The sequence below is a fragment of the Thermothielavioides terrestris genome, chromosome 1 (genome assembly GCF_000226115.1).
Source record: "Thermothielavioides terrestris NRRL 8126 chromosome 1, complete sequence".
Taxonomy (NCBI): Eukaryota; Fungi; Ascomycota; class Sordariomycetes; order Sordariales; family Chaetomiaceae; genus Thermothielavioides; species Thermothielavioides terrestris.
Window position 1 is genome coordinate 347,405 of NC_016457.1, and position 15,430 is coordinate 362,834.

At 59.9% G+C, this 15,430-nt stretch overlaps 7 protein-coding genes across 7 annotated transcripts; 4 read left to right on the forward strand and 3 right to left on the reverse strand.

The window, feature by feature from the left end:
* Nucleotides 1-918: 918 nt before the first annotated feature.
* On the reverse strand, nucleotides 919-3,138 carry THITE_2106186 (uncharacterized protein). The gene is made up of 3 exons (XM_003648524.1): nucleotides 2,947-3,138; nucleotides 2,309-2,870; nucleotides 919-2,231 (listed from the first exon to the last, which is right to left on the reverse strand). Exons 1-3 carry the CDS (start codon nucleotides 3,011-3,013, stop codon nucleotides 971-973), a joined length of 1,890 nt encoding a protein of 629 aa, XP_003648572.1. The 5' UTR covers nucleotides 3,014-3,138; the 3' UTR covers nucleotides 919-970.
* A 977-nt stretch (nucleotides 3,139-4,115) lies between these two features.
* THITE_2106190 (uncharacterized protein) lies at nucleotides 4,116-6,868 on the forward strand. Its single transcript, XM_003648525.1, has 2 exons — nucleotides 4,116-4,852; nucleotides 4,910-6,868. Exons 1-2 carry the CDS (start codon nucleotides 4,423-4,425, stop codon nucleotides 6,706-6,708), a joined length of 2,229 nt encoding a protein of 742 aa, XP_003648573.1. The 5' UTR covers nucleotides 4,116-4,422; the 3' UTR covers nucleotides 6,709-6,868.
* A 606-nt stretch (nucleotides 6,869-7,474) lies between these two features.
* Nucleotides 7,475-8,125, forward strand: THITE_2040977 (uncharacterized protein; the record flags this gene model as incomplete). Its single annotated transcript, XM_003648526.1, has 3 exons — nucleotides 7,475-7,767; nucleotides 7,856-7,975; nucleotides 8,047-8,125. The coding sequence occupies 3 exons, from the start codon at nucleotides 7,475-7,477 to the stop codon at nucleotides 8,123-8,125; spliced, it is 492 nt and encodes a 163-aa protein (XP_003648574.1).
* Nucleotides 8,126-9,312: 1,187 nt separating this feature from the next.
* On the forward strand, nucleotides 9,313-10,767 carry THITE_2106193 (uncharacterized protein). The gene is made up of 2 exons (XM_003648527.1): nucleotides 9,313-10,365; nucleotides 10,456-10,767. The coding sequence occupies exons 1-2, from the start codon at nucleotides 9,521-9,523 to the stop codon at nucleotides 10,622-10,624; spliced, it is 1,014 nt and encodes a 337-aa protein (XP_003648575.1). The 5' UTR covers nucleotides 9,313-9,520; the 3' UTR covers nucleotides 10,625-10,767.
* A 117-nt stretch (nucleotides 10,768-10,884) lies between these two features.
* Nucleotides 10,885-12,175, reverse strand: THITE_2037150 (uncharacterized protein; the record flags this gene model as incomplete). Its single annotated transcript, XM_003648528.1, has 2 exons — nucleotides 10,885-11,135; nucleotides 11,203-12,175. 2 exons carry the CDS (start codon nucleotides 12,173-12,175, stop codon nucleotides 10,885-10,887), a joined length of 1,224 nt encoding a protein of 407 aa, XP_003648576.1.
* Nucleotides 12,176-12,187: 12 nt separating this feature from the next.
* THITE_2106195 (uncharacterized protein) lies at nucleotides 12,188-12,671 on the reverse strand. Its single transcript, XM_003648529.1, has one exon. The coding sequence runs from the start codon at nucleotides 12,524-12,526 to the stop codon at nucleotides 12,251-12,253; it is 276 nt and encodes a 91-aa protein (XP_003648577.1). The 5' UTR covers nucleotides 12,527-12,671; the 3' UTR covers nucleotides 12,188-12,250.
* Nucleotides 12,672-12,796: 125 nt separating this feature from the next.
* On the forward strand, nucleotides 12,797-14,113 carry THITE_2106197 (uncharacterized protein). The gene is made up of 3 exons (XM_003648530.1): nucleotides 12,797-13,104; nucleotides 13,162-13,880; nucleotides 13,932-14,113. The coding sequence occupies exons 1-2, from the start codon at nucleotides 12,966-12,968 to the stop codon at nucleotides 13,755-13,757; spliced, it is 735 nt and encodes a 244-aa protein (XP_003648578.1). The 5' UTR covers nucleotides 12,797-12,965; the 3' UTR covers nucleotides 13,758-13,880; nucleotides 13,932-14,113.
* The last annotated feature ends 1,317 nt before the right edge of the window (nucleotides 14,114-15,430 follow it).

The window sequence follows — 15,430 nt, forward strand, 5'->3', positions numbered from 1 at the left end:
GAAGGGCTGACTGTTAACTAAACGTACCTGATGCAGGAAAGCAACAGGCTCCATCTCGCGCGGCTCCTCTGATCTGTTCGCGGTAGCGAAGCCCTGGCTCGACGAGGCTGCCTTCGGCGCCGCGCTGGCCATCATCGCCTTCTGAGTTCCCTCCAAGGGATCCCGCAGGCAGCGAGTGCCCAGGCTCACTCGGAGGCGGGCATGCAATGTCCAATGGCTTGCCCCTGCCACCCTGCCGCCCTCTCCTCGATACTGTACGGAGTGTAAGCCAAGACGAATTCAGGCAGCCAGCATAATGGGTTCGCTTCCCCGCCGCGAACTGTGTCTGTCAAAATAAAGTTGTGGGTTGGGCCCAAATCGGCATGTTGAAACGACACCGACAGTTTGGGGAGCTTGCCCTGCAAGGCCCACCTACAGGGGCTTTCCGCTGTGGTCATTGGCTGGCACACGAGGCCTAGACCGGTCGGCAGGCATGGGGAGATGTATCACAGTAGCCCACCGTTGATTACGCTCGCTTGCCCACAGAGGAAGGTTGTGCACTAAGTTAGCCAAGTACCGGGCGTTGACGCCGAAGCCCACCTAGCAGAGAACGACGCCAATCGACAACCTTGAGTGAACTACGGATTACGGTGTATGAGAGACACAACACAAAGAGAAAAACCGGTGGCACGAAATCGCCCGTCCAGCTCAGATGACAAGCCCTACCCAGCCGCCGCCCATCCACTATATTTGGTATCCCTTCGCGCCATCCGGATCGTCATGCCCATTCAACGCCACAGTCCCAATACTCCAGGTTCCCTGTACTTCCCTCGCACCTTGGCCGGACATACACATACATCGCAAGCATCTCCTGGATCATGTGTCTAGAGAATTCGTTAAAAGGAAACACGGTCGCAGCCAGGCCTTTCCCAGCCACCGCCACCGCAACACACACGCTCATTTCAACCCGCAGTTCCAACGCCCAGTCGGACTACCAGCCGCTGTAATTCGGCTTCCTCGCCATGTTGACCACCGGGGGAGCTTCGTCATCAAGAGGGTACGGCGCTACGGGCCCAGACCGTCGACCGTAAGCTGCCTGGTGCTCTGGGAGCGGCGTCTTGGGCGGCAACGGCGGCGGCTCAGGCCGCGGCGGCGCTGGCTGCATCAGCGGATCTTGGAAGCGCCTAGGACTTGCGTCTGGCCCCGCAACTACGATCTTGTCCATCCCCGCTGCGATTCGGTACTGCGCGGGGGTCGGGGCACTGACCACCAGGCGATCCGACTCGTCAGCCGTCCTCTCGTTTCGGGTTGGGCTCGTAACCGCGGGGGGCTTGGCAGGACGATCCGGCGGCGTTGGCGGAGCGCCGGTGGCTGGTGCAGCGGGAAACGGCAGCTGGTTCAGCTGCGGCGAGTGTCGTGGCGGCTCGACGGAGCTCCTTGGCGACGGCGTTGAGGCGCGCACGGGCAGCACGTCGCTTCCCGAGTCGTAAGACTGCCGGCTTGGCGAAGGGTTGGATTGAGGAGGAGACGTGGGCATGTCTCCCGGGAGCTCGACCGCCAGAGGCATTACGATATCGGGGACAGGCTGTACCGCCCCTGTACCTGACACGCTGAGGCGCTCCCACCGCTGCTTCGCAAAGTGGATCTTGGCGAGCTTGGCCGACGCGCTCTGGACCATCTGCCGCTCCTCCTCCCTGGCGAGGTATCTCTTCGTGTTTGTGCTGATATCGGCCAGGCGGTTCCACTCGTTCATGCCGAACTCGCCCACGCCAACCTCGACGTTCAGCCTGTAGTAGTTCTCGATGTTGACGCCGCGCTTGGGCAGATGCTCACGCTTCATCTGCTCGTGGATCTTTTCGCAACCCTCGATCTTCGCAATCAACTTCCTCCTCGCCTCGGCGAACTCGCCCAGGAAGCCCTCGTACCACAGCGCCGAATTCGCGTCGCTACCTTTCGGTCGCTTGCCGGTCCCCACGCTGACGAAGACGCCGACCTCGCGACCGGGCCACTCGTTCACCACCGCCTCGTCCAGCGCCGTCACGGACGGGTTGAAATTCCCCGCGCCATCGTCGTGAAACACGGACTGGCCGATCTGGATCGGCTTGAACGCGAGCCCGATGGCGCAAGTCGCCCTCCCAGCCTGCCAGATGGTGCAGTCAAACTCGGGCGCCGGCTCCCGTCGGGAGTCATAGGAGCGCAGCAAGGCGGGCGGGCCTCCCTTCGGAGTGCCCTTGTAAATCGCCGTAACAGCGCTGGTGGAGATCGTTAGCTCCGCGTGGGCGAAAAAGAAAAGAAAAAAAAAAAAAAAAAAGTATCGACGGAGACTCACGTCTTGGTTCGGTCTTCCCGCTCATCGTACAGACGGGCGTTTGGGTTCCCCCCACGGGAGAAGACAGGCCTGGCAGCCTGGGCAGTGGGGCTCCGCGCGCTGAAGCTCACAACACTGGCGTTGCTGGAATGCCTCCTCGGGGATGCGGCGCTGGAGCGCGAAACCGGGCTCAGCGGACTGACGCTTGGCGCGTCGGAGCCGTCATTGCCTTCCTTCTCGTAGACCGTATGCTCTCTGACGCATTCCTTGATCGCCTCTTCCAGCTTCGTCGCCTTGAACAAGGTGGAGCGATACGGGATGCCGGCGATGGTCTTGTCCGTCTCGAAGACCATGCGGGTCAGCCGGACATAGAGTTCCTTGCACGTCTCAATGTCGAGGCGCAGCCGGCCAAGCATCAAGGCGATGAGCCCGCCGGTGCCGGTGCCGACTATCAGGTCGAAGTGATCGCATGGTTTGGGGATCTCGTGGCGTCGCGGCGCTCGGCCTTCGATTTCGACAAAGGTCCGGTACATGAGGTCCTGGAGGATCAGAAACATGGAATAGCCACGCACGCCTCCCCCATCTGCCCAAGAGTTAGCGACTGAAACCTTTCGCCGCCGTAACCCGGCGCTCCGCGACTGTGCGCGCGCGACACCTACCGAGAGACAAGATGCGTAGCGGTGGACCCTTTGTTGTGTCCTTGCGTTTTAACCCGTTGGCGTCCATATCTGGCGAGAACGGCAAAATGTGCCGCCGAGAAGGACGGCGGTCTGGTAGCAGAGCCTGAAAGTTGTTGGACACTAAGGCTCTTTACTTGCGATGATGGCGAGGACTCGGATTGCTGAGGCTGCCTTTTCGCGGGGCAGGCTTGGCAAGGCCGCAGCGGGAGTCGAGAGTGGCAGGGCAGTGGTGCTGTGACGCAGGAGAGCTCGGTTGGTGGGAAAACGGCAGCGATCAGCCTTAACTGACGAAAAATGTCACCGCAGGACGCCACTTCGCACATGCAATCTGTTCACCGTACTTTGCAGGAAGCAAATGGCAAGCAGCGCCAACCAAGCCAGCTCGCCCAGGAGTTGTGAAGTGGGAAAAGTGGCAGTGCCCGAACGCCGAGACCGCGAGGACAGTCCGGACGGATGACAGAGTACGAATACGCGCGCGATCCTCATGGCCGGTTTCTTGCCCATCTTGACGTGACTGCCCCACCGACCGCTGCCAGCTTCCGTCGCTGATTCACAGGCTCTGTCAGCATTTTCGACGGCCGCGTCTAAAAGACTCGGCAGCAACGGAACATTGAGCGCGGCACCGAGTACTCACTGTGTAAGCAACCAACAACCCACCCATGTACGTGCCAACTTGCCGTGCTTCCGTTAGGTGGTGCCTCGGGGTTCATAGGTTCTCTCATATCTTCTCCAAGCATACGCGGTGCGGATTACATCGTTACCGTAAGTAATTACAGAGAGCAAACCGCACAGCGCTCCAGTCACAAGGGGGACGTCACCGGGCGCAGGCAGCTGTGCTGTGATTGGATGCCGCGCGAGATCTCCGCCTGAATGTGGCTGTGTGGAGGGACCCAACACCACCGCCACCAACAGGGAAGCAATGTGCATGGCAAATGTTCTTTCCTGAGCTTTCGTGACATTGGCTCGCCCATGGAGCTTCCAGGATGCAAGGTTCAAGGTTATGATACCATCCAGCTCCAAGCCGGAGATGTTCTGTTCTTCCACGCCTGAAGCTGCACGGCAGCTTTCAGGGCTGCTGGTTGGTAATTTCCATGTCCGGGTAACATCTTGCCAGCTTTGGACGTTCTCCCCATCTCCCCGCCGCGGCTTGGCAGGCCGGGCCCTCTCGCGGGCGGTCACGACGTCATCATTACCTGCCATGATTACCTGCGTCATCATGACCTGCCTTTCCAGCTTCCTGAACTCCCTCATCACCAGGTCAGTGCAGAGGCGCCCGACTGAGATGGCACCCGCTAGCAGCATTCAACTGCCCGCTTGGGACCTTCTTCCGCCGTAGGTGGCTGCCCGCGCCATCACCCTTCAAAAAAAATAGCACCCTGCCAACTTCCCTTTGGCCCTCGCATTTTGACCGAGTCTGGTCGATAAAGGCTGGAAAGCGCCAGACTCCTTGTCGCCATGTTCTCGTCGTGCTTCGGGTCCGGCCGGCGCCGGCGGTCCGAGGAGCAGGAACCGCTGCTGCCTCAGTACAATCATGACACGGCCATCCAGCGGCGACTGCACCAGAAGCTGCACACGTACCAGATGCTCCGCGCTCTGTCCAAGGGCTTCATGCCGTCCAACGAGCAGGCGATCGTCAGCCTCCGTACGCTGCTTGCTGCCGACCTGCTCAATCCGGACAACACCCAGCTCAGTGACTCGGGCCAGGCCCTCGTGCACTACACGAAGCAATGGATAAAGCAGCTCATTGAGCTCCTGCAGCACAAGAATGCCGGCGACCAGATCCAGGACTTCATCTGGTACCTATCCAAGGCGAAGGTGTCGGTTGACATGGAGCACGTCGCCGAGCGAGCCAGCAAGGCAAAGACCAAGGCCGACACGGCGGCAGGTACGCAGCTGTAGCAAAGTGCGTGGCGGTGCGGTCGGGCGCTGACTGGCAGCTTAGTCTATCGGAGTCTGCAAACCGTGGGCTCCTTGCTCCTTACCAACTCCAACTTCCGACTGTTTCTGGGGGACCTAAACGTAGTGGCCCGAGAAGTCTTCAGAGACACGGCGTTTTCTCTTTCCGAGGCTTCCCGGGAGGCCGGCAAGCGCCTCGAGCCCTCGGCAGAAGAGCAGGATTCAGCACGACAGCCAGGCGGCGACTCGCACACGCCGCCCTCGCAGCACGACTTGATGGACCAAGCTGCCGAGGTCTCCAGGGTCCTGAGCGGGACCGCCTCCACCGTCGTCGACGAGGCCGAGAGCAGCATTACCCAGAAGCTGGGCGGCCCGGAGAAGGACACGATGATCCATCGCCTGAAGGAGGCCGTGCTAGACCTCCGTCGACGAAAGGACTATTCGGATTCCGTCTCCACATTGTCGCTGCTTCTCAGACGCTATGCCACGGTCTACTCTCGCATGGCGCGGGATACGCTGCAGGCTGCCGACCAGGACGTGAACTGGAACCCAGAGACCGACCGCGGTCTGACAAATTTCTGGGGATTTTTGAAATCCTTTGGTGAGGCCAGAGAATGGGAGGAGCTGGAGAAACGCGCCCAGGCAGTCATGGAGCATGGCCGTGAAGATCCCCAGTTCGAGGAGCTCGTCAGCCAGTTAGGGGACGCCCTTCAAGAGATGTGCATGGACCCGTCTTTCTTCGACCATGCTGAGCAGCGATTCCAAGAGCTCCGAGCCAAGTCCAAAGCGCTCTCAGCTCGCTCTTCTCTGCGGGACGATATCGATGAGCTCATGACACAGCTGCAGCGCACCTTCCACTCGATCCTGAGGGACAAGGACGTATGCGCGATCATGAACACTACCCGGACGATCGGAAGGATCTTGTCGCCAAAACACCAGTATACGAATCCGGATCTCGTGGGCGACGCTCTCAACGTGTTTGTGCCGCTGCTCATCCAGTCCATTCACTACATCCCCATCCCGAGACTCGAGGTGTCTACTCCAGAGGTCGACCTCCTGCTTGAGAACCTCATCCTCGAGCCCGGGATTACGGTCAACAACTCGTCCTTCTTCCCGTACAAGCTTCGGGTCGAGACCCTCAACGACATCGAGATTCGCAAGGCCAGATTCCGCACAACATCGGCCGTCAAGACTTTGATGCGGATCAGAATCGACGGCCTTTCTATTCGCGGAGAGGAAATCGGGTACTGGCTCAGGGCCCATACGGGCCTGCTGCGACTGGCAGACGAGGGCATTGCCTCGTTTGCGCTGGATGAAAGGGGTCTCGACATCCAACTTGACGTCGAGGTCGGCAGAGACAGGCTTGAGAAGGTCCTATCGCTTAGGGGCGTCCGAGTCCGCATTCACAAGCTGAACTGGAAGCTGCGGAGGAGCAAGTTCAGCCTCCTAGCTTGGCTCTTCAAGCCCTTCCTCAGGCCGATCATCCGGAAGACTATCGAGGCGAAGATCGCATCTGCGATTGGCGAGGCTCTGCATTTCGCAAACCGCGAGCTGCTCTACGCCCGCGAGCGCCTCCGGGCCACCCGCATCGCTGACCCGGACGACCTGAAGACCTTCTTCAAGGCCGTCTTGGCCAGACTCACGCCCCCCGAAGACCCGGACCTCTACACTCGTGTCGGTGTCAGTGCGCCCGGGTATGGCGTCTTTGAGGGTGTTTACGCGCCCGGGAGTATCGCCAAGTTGTGGCGGGACGAGGCCGCGCAGGCTCCGCAGAGGATCCGGGAGAACGAGAGAGATGGCTGGCGCAATAGCATTTTTGATGTCCAGGCGGCGACGCCAGCTTGAGGCGATGTGCGGGGCATGCCGCGTGTTGCAAAGTTGCGAGTCGACGCCGTAGTTCTCTGTACATAGTTACCAGCGGATCAGTTTGTCCAGGATCTACCGCTGTGCTGCACGCTTGCAGGCAAATCAAACTGACTAGCCCCCGGCTCGTATTCTCCCCCCCCCCCCCCCCCCCATCCAGTTTGGATGATCAGATAGTGGCAGTACCTAAACCTCCGGGCATCAAAGAGTTAAGCGAAAACAGCTGGATTACGATCACGGTGGTGGTTGGTGGAGCATGACATCATCCGGCCAACCTCGGGGTCTCGGCCGCAGCCAGTGGGACGCTTCTAGACCATGCAGCGTTCTGTGTTTGAGTGGCTGCCACACACGTGTACCACAGTAAGTGTCCAGGGGGTTGTTCAGGAGGGAAACAGGAAGAAAGCTACCAGGCGTCAGCGATCAATTGGGGCGTTGGCCGGCACGGCAACCTTCGGCATGCCGTCCGTTCAGGATCTTGCTGCCACGCACGAGATGCTATGAAAACGAAGGGCGTGTGACTCGCTGTGCTGTCGTGGTTGTGGAACGCTGGATATAGCCCAGCTCAGTGCTCCTCTGCTCTCGGGGAAGCTCAACGCATCACCAACACCCCAACATTGGATCTACTGCAACTCGCATCGTAACCTGTCATAATCGATCCTCGAGCAAAGACGCCGTAACCAGCAACGTGAACATAAAAGAAGCGTGCGCCCTACAGCGAGAGCCAGTGAACAGCCGTTCGCCGACGCCCATGATTCTCGCAGATCTCTTCTCCATGATCCTCCGCCTCGCAGAGCTGGCCTTTGGCGCCATCGTGGCAGGCCTGAACGGCGACTACCTGCACGCGGCGCAGCACGCCGACTCGTGGCAGCTCCACCGCTTCATCTACGCCGAGGTGGTCGCGGGGGTCTCCATCTTCTTCGCCGTCGTCGGGCTGTTTCCCTTCAGCGGTTGCTTCATCCACTGGCCAGTCGACTTCATCATCAGCGTGGCCTGGTTTGTGGCCTTCGGGCTGCTTGTTGACTGGCTAAGCGGTAACTGCGGGTGAGTGCACGGCTCCGGCATGTCTCTCTGCCCTGATCCCGGGGAGGGGGCCAGACGGATGAACGGTGTGCTAACTGGCTGGCACCAGGTATGTCTTCGACTGGGACGGCCTGGCGTTCGATGGCTCCGCCTCTTGCGCCCAGTGGAAGGCTACGATCGGCTTTTCGTTCTTGAGTGCCATTTGCTGGCTCGTCAGCGCCATGCTGGGGTAAGCGCTTGAAGTCTTTGTTTCTGCTTCCTGCAGCAGAGTCAGTGTCATGCTGAACCGAGGGCGCGCAGCATCTACTGGGTTCACCGTCACACCGCTCCTGTCGGCGGGTCCTACTCCCGGCGCCCCTGGTACCGCTTGCGCATCTAGTTTGGTCCTCCACCGTTTGCGCAGGAAAGCTCCCTCTTCAAATCGCCCCATGAGCGATACAGGCTTGACGTGCAGCCGGCCTAGGCTCTCTCGACAGATACCCCTGGTTTATTTTGATGATGAATACCCCAACGCTTCAAGCCACGTTTCAGTTTGGAAGTCATCTGGCGCCCTACTTCCCTTTTAAGTAGATCAGCATTCCGTATTCTTTTCGATTCTCTTCTCTTGAGCAGACCAAGGTTGAACGCGAACAATGGACTTCAGATATTCCTGAGAGGGGAGGAGTTTGCTGTCCGTGGTACCGTACCCGCAAATGCCGGCCCCGGCCGGGTTGTGCCTGGCATAAACACACAAAAAGCTCGTGGAACATGTTTGCTGGGACAGAGATCCGTACCCCGTGAAGCGTACCCTGTGAAGCAATCGCAAAAGCCCCAGGTAAGTTGGTTCAAGTTGGTTCTGGTGTGCCCGTCCCGTCAGGGTTCAAGACTCAACGGCCTACCAAATCGATGACATCACGGATTCCATGTATTCCTTACACAGTAGGTAACTTACAACGCGCAGGTTTTGTGGGGCCAGATGATGAAGGATAGGTACCTGGTATTCTGTAGCGTAGCACCAATCCAGCAAGTAACTGAGCTCAGCTTGAACCCGCTGCCTGGCCAGAGGCACCTATTCCTTCGCTCCGTGTATGGCGCGTCGTTCGTGGTACCCCTAAGTCGTCCGATGAGCAGGTCAGCGTTCATTTGCTTTGTGGACCGCGACGTCACCAGCCACAGTTCACTTCTTTTACACTCGTCTCCCTATGACGCGTTGCCCCGCGATATACGGACTACAAGACCTATCACAGCGGCCGCCTCGAACAGCAGGTGCTTGTCGCTTCCATCCATTCGAGTTTTGTCGATTCCAAATCCGGCAACTGTTTGCGGCAATCCCCTACCGGGTTGCTTTCTTTCACCAATGTTGGGCTCCGGTATGCAGGTATGACGTTGTTGACTTAATGAGTTCCTTGCGTAGTTCGTCTCATGGGCCCTGACTCCTGGCATTGCGTTGGCAGGAAGAGTCTTGGACTCGACGGCCAAGGCGTACGGTGTCCTGCCCCTCCCCTTCCGCCCTTTGATGAAACCGGCCAGCATGATGCAATTGACGACATTACCCTACTATTAGGGCAGCGGCGGACGGCCGATGCCCGCCGCGTGTGTCATCGAGGGATGGCCAAAAACAGGGAAGCTGAGCCCTCCACAGAGGAATATAAGTCCCCCTTCTTCTTCCTCCTTGGGGGACTCGCCTCTGGACCTCGCCATCACTGCAACAACAACACTTGACCACAAGCCACCAATCAACAAAGAACACCAATTCATCAACAACAACTCGACAGCAGCACAATAAGCCATCAGCATGTCCGGCATCGTGCACAAGATCAAGGAGGCCGTCCACAGCGACAAGGGCCAGCAGGGAGCCCCGGAGGGCACCTACGGTCCCCACAGCAGCCGTACCGCCAACGCCGCTGACCCCCGTGTCGACTCTGACCGCGACAACTCGACCACTCTCGGTACCGGCCGCACCGCCGGCCAGGGAGAATATGGTAGCACTGGCTACGGCACCGGTACTGGTTACGGCACCGGCACCGGCACCGGCACCGCCGAGGGTACCTATGGCCCTCACAGCTCTCGTGTGGCCAACGCCGCCGACCCCCGTGTTGACTCTGACCGCGATAACTCGGCCACTATTGGGACCGGCCGCACCGCCGGCCAGGGAGAATATGGTAGCACTGGCTACGGCACCGGTACTGGCTACGGCACTGGCACCGGCACCGGCACCGCCGAGGGTACCTATGGCCCTCACAGCTCTCGTGTGGCCAACGCCGCCGACCCCCGTGTTGACTCTGACCGCGATAACTCGGCCACTATCGGCACTGGCTATGGCAGCACCGGCAGCACCGGCACGACCGGCTACGGATCGGGCCAATACGCCAGCGGCGGTGCCGGCTCTGGCGTCACCGGCGTGACCGGCACTCACGGTGCGGCCGAGGGCACCTACGGCCCTCACAGCAGCCGCATTGCCAACGCGGCCGACCCGCGCGTCGATTCGGACCGTGACGGCCGCGGTGCCATCGGCACCGGTCCCGGCCCGGCCCCCAACACGGCCGGCCCGCACAAGAGCGACGTGGTGAACAAGATGGACCCCCGCGTTGACTCGGATCTCGACGGCAGCCGGACCGTCGGGGGCAACAGGACCTTCCAGTAAGTAAGTAATTGCCGCCTGCTCTGCGCATGGCAACTCACCCCACCCCACCTCTCGTAAATTGTTGAATGCTAACCTGCTCTGACCAGATCCGGCGCGGCCTCGACATACCGCGACCCCACTGATGCCGCCCAGGTCCCTCCTTCAGTGCTGAGGCGGCACATCGGGGACCCGTCGATCGAGCACGGCGATGTCGCGCACCATCGAGAGAGGCGCAACAGCGTCAAGACGTACCAGGAGACCTTCAGCGGTATCTGATCTCGTCTTCTTGTTTTGCTCGGATGGACTGGAATCAACGGGCAGAGTGCATCACCTTTCCTTTTTCCTTTCTCCCTTGGTTTGAGTTTGTTGCACGATGCTGCAACATTATCTGTCAGATACCAGACAACTCCGCTGGTGCTATTTCGAAGAGGCTTTCCAAATCCACATGGCGGTGAACTTGCCCTGTCTTACGTCAGTGTGGCTGGCGGGCTCATGACCGCCCATTTGATTGTGCAACTGGTGTATATATGTGCGGCTCAGGAGAACGTAACCTGGCGGCCCATCAGGCTACGAAAAGCATCGTCAAGGACCTTCCGCTTTTTTGCTCGGGCTGCTGACGCATCCTCTTCGTCCTTGCTCTCCGCTTCGTCATCTGCGCCTTCGAGCCGTGGGAGCCAGGCCCGGATCTGCCCGTCCGAATGCCCGCTGTAGACACCCCCTGGGGCGTTGCTGCCTCCCATAACCATACCGCTGGAACCGCCGCCGCCGCCGGCTCCTCTCCATGCGACTGCTCATAATGTCAGGGTTACTTGAAAAATGTCTGTAGGGAGGAGCAATATGTTTCGAACACGTACTGCACGTTACCCGGTTCCTGACCGTCCTCTCCCCGCCTCGCCGGGTCCCGACGGCGGCCACGGCCGGTCCCATACCGCGCAACCTTGTGACGGTGGAACCTTCGTGCAGGTCCATGACCAGTATTTCGGTTTCGTTGGGGAAGAACAGGAGTTCCCTGCCCGGCGGCGTGAGACCGACGGGGGAGACGAACATGGTCAGTGTTCCCATCTGGCTGTTTCGGATACTGGGGCCGAAGTTCGCGAGCGTGTTCGCGCCGGTTGCGGCGTCCCAGACGCGGATGCGGCCGTCATGGCCCGCGGAGACAAGGTACGCGCCGTCGTCGGTCCAGGTGAGGCCGTTGACCGGGCCGGCATGGGCTTTTGCCGACAGACGCGGCGCGCGTGGCGTCTCCGCGTCGACGATGCCGACGGTATCCTCCTGGTCGAGCAGCGCAACTAGGCCGTTGGCCTTCCTCACGTCCCAGATGCGCACCCGGCCGTCCACCGAGCCGGCGGCCAGCACGTGTTCGTGGGCCGGCGACCAGGCGACCGCCAGCGTGGCGCCGGCGGAACCGCCAAGCTGGCCCGGGGACACCAGCGACTGTACGGCGGCAGAGGAGCGCAGATCGACGAGGCGCACGGCGGGATGTTGCGTCCCGCAGGCGACGAGCAGATGGGCAGCGATCGGGGAGATGGCGTGCGCGTACGCCTTCGCCCCGAGGTCAAAAGACCCCGAAACCGAGGCCCTCTCGGTGGACCACAGTTTCAGCGTCTGGTCGTAGGAAGACGACAAAAAAGCAGCGCTGTCGAACGGGTAGAAGCACAAATGGGTGATGCCGAAGCGATGCCCACCTACGGAGCCGGGGCCGGGGCCGGGGCCGGATGGGGCCCGGGGAACCACAGCCACGGGGTGGTAAGTATGGGGTTTCCAGGGATTCGCACACTGTTCGAGATCCCAGAGCTTGATGGCCGCGTCGGAGCCGCCCGAGATCATTCTAGTCATCGTGACATGGTCAGTCAGAGCAGGAGGGCCTGCGTGCCTGGCTTGGGATGTTGTTCTCTTCCTCACTCACATCCGTCCCTCGAACCGCTCAAGGGCCAGGGCGCTCACACCGGCCTGGTGCGCCCAAAGAGAAACCCTCCAGACATCAGGCCCTTGACCAGAAGGCAAGACACTGCTGCTACCTGCTGGCTGGCCTGCGGCGTCCTCGACAGGGCGTTCGCCGCCGTCGAAGCGGAAGCGCGGGGCTGCCGAGAAGGACGCAAGCAGCCCCGCCGTCTGGAGCCGGGCGAATGCGTTCGGCCCCAGGATCCCCGAAGACCGATCGAACAGGAGCGCATTCATGCCATTGGGCTCTGATCTCGGGGACGGGACGGAGTCGGGCTTGTTCGTTAGAAAACACCGCCGTGCCTGGAGTTCGGGTCCGGCTGGCGGCTGTTGGGTTCGGTAGCTCCCGTCTGATGCCCTGATGGTTTCCAATGGTGTTCAGTTGCCACGCACTTACTGAGTGGCACTGAATGGGAAGGCGGGGCGGGGTGCTTGCCTCAGCCCAACCCCCGCTGGGGGTTAGCGTTAGTTGCCTTACCCTTACCCTGAAGGTGCCGAAAACCCCAACAACCCTCGACTCAACTTGATGGAAAGGCTCAAAGCTTCCAGGTTTTATTCAAAGCGAAGCGCTTTCACACACGGTAGTTTGGCCAAACCGGAATCGCCTTGGTTGTGTGTAATCAAGTGAACTGTCGGCTCGATCACGGATTTATGACCGGACAACGCAGCGTATTGGATGGAGTCGTCCCGAAACCCAAAATCTCCGAGCCCGGCTGAGACCGCACCTCCATCATCTGTGTCCTCGTCGACCACGTCGCTTGACCATGTTAAGAGACTCAGAGGGCGGGATGCCAACGTCTACGATGCCGTTGCAGGTGCGTTCTTTTGCCATACGTACCCAGCGCAGCAACGCGCATGCTCACCGCTGCCAGGTCGCATCACTCTGAACGAAGCCTTGAGCGACGCGGAGACCGCCAACGGCAGAGGCAGGCGGCGCTTAAAGTCGACCGCCGGCCGCTATTCGTCACGGAATCCGAAGCTCGCGCCAGAGGAGGCCCTCTTCCGGCGCAAGAATGCCCCGGTCCGCTACGCCGAGCAGGACATCTACTGGGCCAACGAGGACCTCCCCGATGGCGGCCTTGGCTATCTGCCCGACAGCGGGCTGCTGAAGTCAGTCCATGGCTACGCCAGCAGGTTCTACGAGGCAGCGGCGGCCCGGCTGGGTCCCAAGTGCGTTGTCGGAACTAGGATTGTCGACGAAAGAAGCATGGATGAAACGGCTCTGCTGGCGTTTGGGATCCTGCTCGAGGAGGCCAGCCGCGACGCTCTGGGTAAGAGGGACGATTTGGTGTTTACCGAGGCATCAATGGAGCCAAAAGCCGTGACTGGTGTTGCAGCAGTCCAGGAGACTCCCAGGATGGCGTCCGCTGAAGCGCCCGGCTTGGTCGGTGAGGCTTCAGCTGCACACCAGACTCGCAAAGTGAAACGGAGAAAGGTGGCAAAAGAGGAGTCTTTAGACGACAAGTAACATTTGGCCGGACGGCTTGGCTATCGGACGTTTCGCTCGAGCGGGGTCGTCGCTGTTCCCGAGAAGAAGCATCTTCGGTAGCTCGCGGGTTGAGGCTGGAGGAGAAGCAAACGGCCCCTTTTTGTGCGCGCCCCCCCACGTACTCAAGCTGCAGAAAACCAACAAAAGAAACAGCCAACTGCGTGAGGGCAGAACGGGTGAGAGTCGCGAGTTTGCCATCATCTTCTGCCGGAAGACGTGACAGGTAGAGTGGCACGGAAACTCGACTGAGGGAGAAAAGCAAGTTGGCTGCATTGCAGGATCGGGCAGGGGTCGGCGTCGATCGCGGCATATTTGCCGCTACGGCCCAACTGCTGCTCGTGGTGCTGGAGTCAGTGGTAACTTGGAACTCACAGGAGAGCTCTCTTGTTGTTGCCTGTGTGTACGGAGTTCGTGGATGCTGTGGCCGAGCGAGTACCGATTGACCGTGCAGCAGCCGGAGAGGCTTACAACTGCATCTCTACCTCGTACAGGCTCTTCAGGAACCAAGAACCGTTGCTGAAGCAGGCAGGGATCTCCGCGTACCGTTAACTCGAGCGCATGGAACTTGCCGTGGCGGCGACCTGAACAATGAGCGTGGCGTTTAACATACGTCTGTTCCCCGGAAGTTAATTCGAACTCATCAACACAACCTGGAACAATCAACGCCGCAAGCCCCGAGACAAATCGGCGGGGTTACTTGCACCCACCGCGATCCAATCACGACACCCCCAAGGCAATCCCAGACAAACACACCGGGCTTGATCCAACCTGGAACAAGTGTGCAGAGTGGGCATCGCGCGTTTACCGATCGGGCGTCTTGGACCCGCACGCGGTATCCGTAGTGGACTGCGTAGTGTAGAGGTGTACTGTGTACGTGATCACACACCTCGGGATGCTGCTGGCGGTCAGAGAAGCGTGGGGGCGCGCACGGGAACTTTTGGATGTCCATGCATCTTCCCGCCTGCAGCTGGGTGGCAGAAGTGGAAATCCGTTTGGGATCAACGACAACGGAGCGACCCGGGGACGGCCGCATGAAACAAGTGCCATACGGGGCACAAGCTACACTACAGTGTACATACCCTACACGTGTGTTTACTGACTACGCGTTAGGCCATGCGTCGCGTGCCACCCGGGCTAACGAACGTGAGGACGGAACAATGGATTTGTGAGCAGTTGATTCAGTTCTCTCTGACCTCCACAGGACTGTGTGAGCTGACAAGCCACCCCCGCTCCCCTCACAATCCCCTCAGCAACTAAGACACCGCAGATCATGCTGCCAAAAACATCCAACAATCCCAACGGGTTGCCCCAAACAGGAAGCTGACCAGCCAGCCTGTCATTGAGGCCGGCCAAACACAGTAATCTGTACAATCGGTACCGCGGATACGCCGTTTCACTGTATATCTCCGTGTGATCGTCGTCGCAAGTGTGTAATCAACTACACCACTACGCACTGTGGATGTGGTTTCGGTTTTTCGGAGGGTGGGATAACTCGGCCTTCGGGGGTTCAGGTGCTTGCGCCTGTCGCGTATTCCACATACAAAAGCGGACACGGAAGCCCTCGGCGGACGAGCCAAAGGAGTGGGTGGGGACGAATCGGCCCAAAGTTCACTAGTCAACGTTACTCTCTGCGCCTTGCTTTCCCCAGCCGT

Coding starts and splice junctions, on each gene's coding strand:
- THITE_2106186 (XM_003648524.1), bottom strand. CDS start 3,013: ATGGACGCCAACGGGTTAAAACGCAAGGACACAACAAAGGGTCCACCG. Junction 2,871..2,946: donor GCTACGCATCTTGTCTCTCG/GTAGGTGTCGCG, acceptor ACTCTTGGGCAG/ATGGGGGAGGCGTGCGTGGC. Junction 2,232..2,308: donor CGGGAAGACCGAACCAAGAC/GTGAGTCTCCGT, acceptor GATCTCCACCAG/CGCTGTTACGGCGATTTACA.
- THITE_2106190 (XM_003648525.1), top strand. CDS start 4,423: ATGTTCTCGTCGTGCTTCGGGTCCGGCCGGCGCCGGCGGTCCGAGGAG. Junction 4,853..4,909: donor CAAGGCCGACACGGCGGCAG/GTACGCAGCTGT, acceptor CTGGCAGCTTAG/TCTATCGGAGTCTGCAAACC.
- THITE_2106193 (XM_003648527.1), top strand. CDS start 9,521: ATGTCCGGCATCGTGCACAAGATCAAGGAGGCCGTCCACAGCGACAAG. Junction 10,366..10,455: donor GGGGGCAACAGGACCTTCCA/GTAAGTAAGTAA, acceptor TGCTCTGACCAG/ATCCGGCGCGGCCTCGACAT.
- THITE_2106195 (XM_003648529.1), bottom strand. CDS start 12,526: ATGAATGCGCTCCTGTTCGATCGGTCTTCGGGGATCCTGGGGCCGAAC.
- THITE_2106197 (XM_003648530.1), top strand. CDS start 12,966: ATGGAGTCGTCCCGAAACCCAAAATCTCCGAGCCCGGCTGAGACCGCA. Junction 13,105..13,161: donor CGTCTACGATGCCGTTGCAG/GTGCGTTCTTTT, acceptor CACCGCTGCCAG/GTCGCATCACTCTGAACGAA.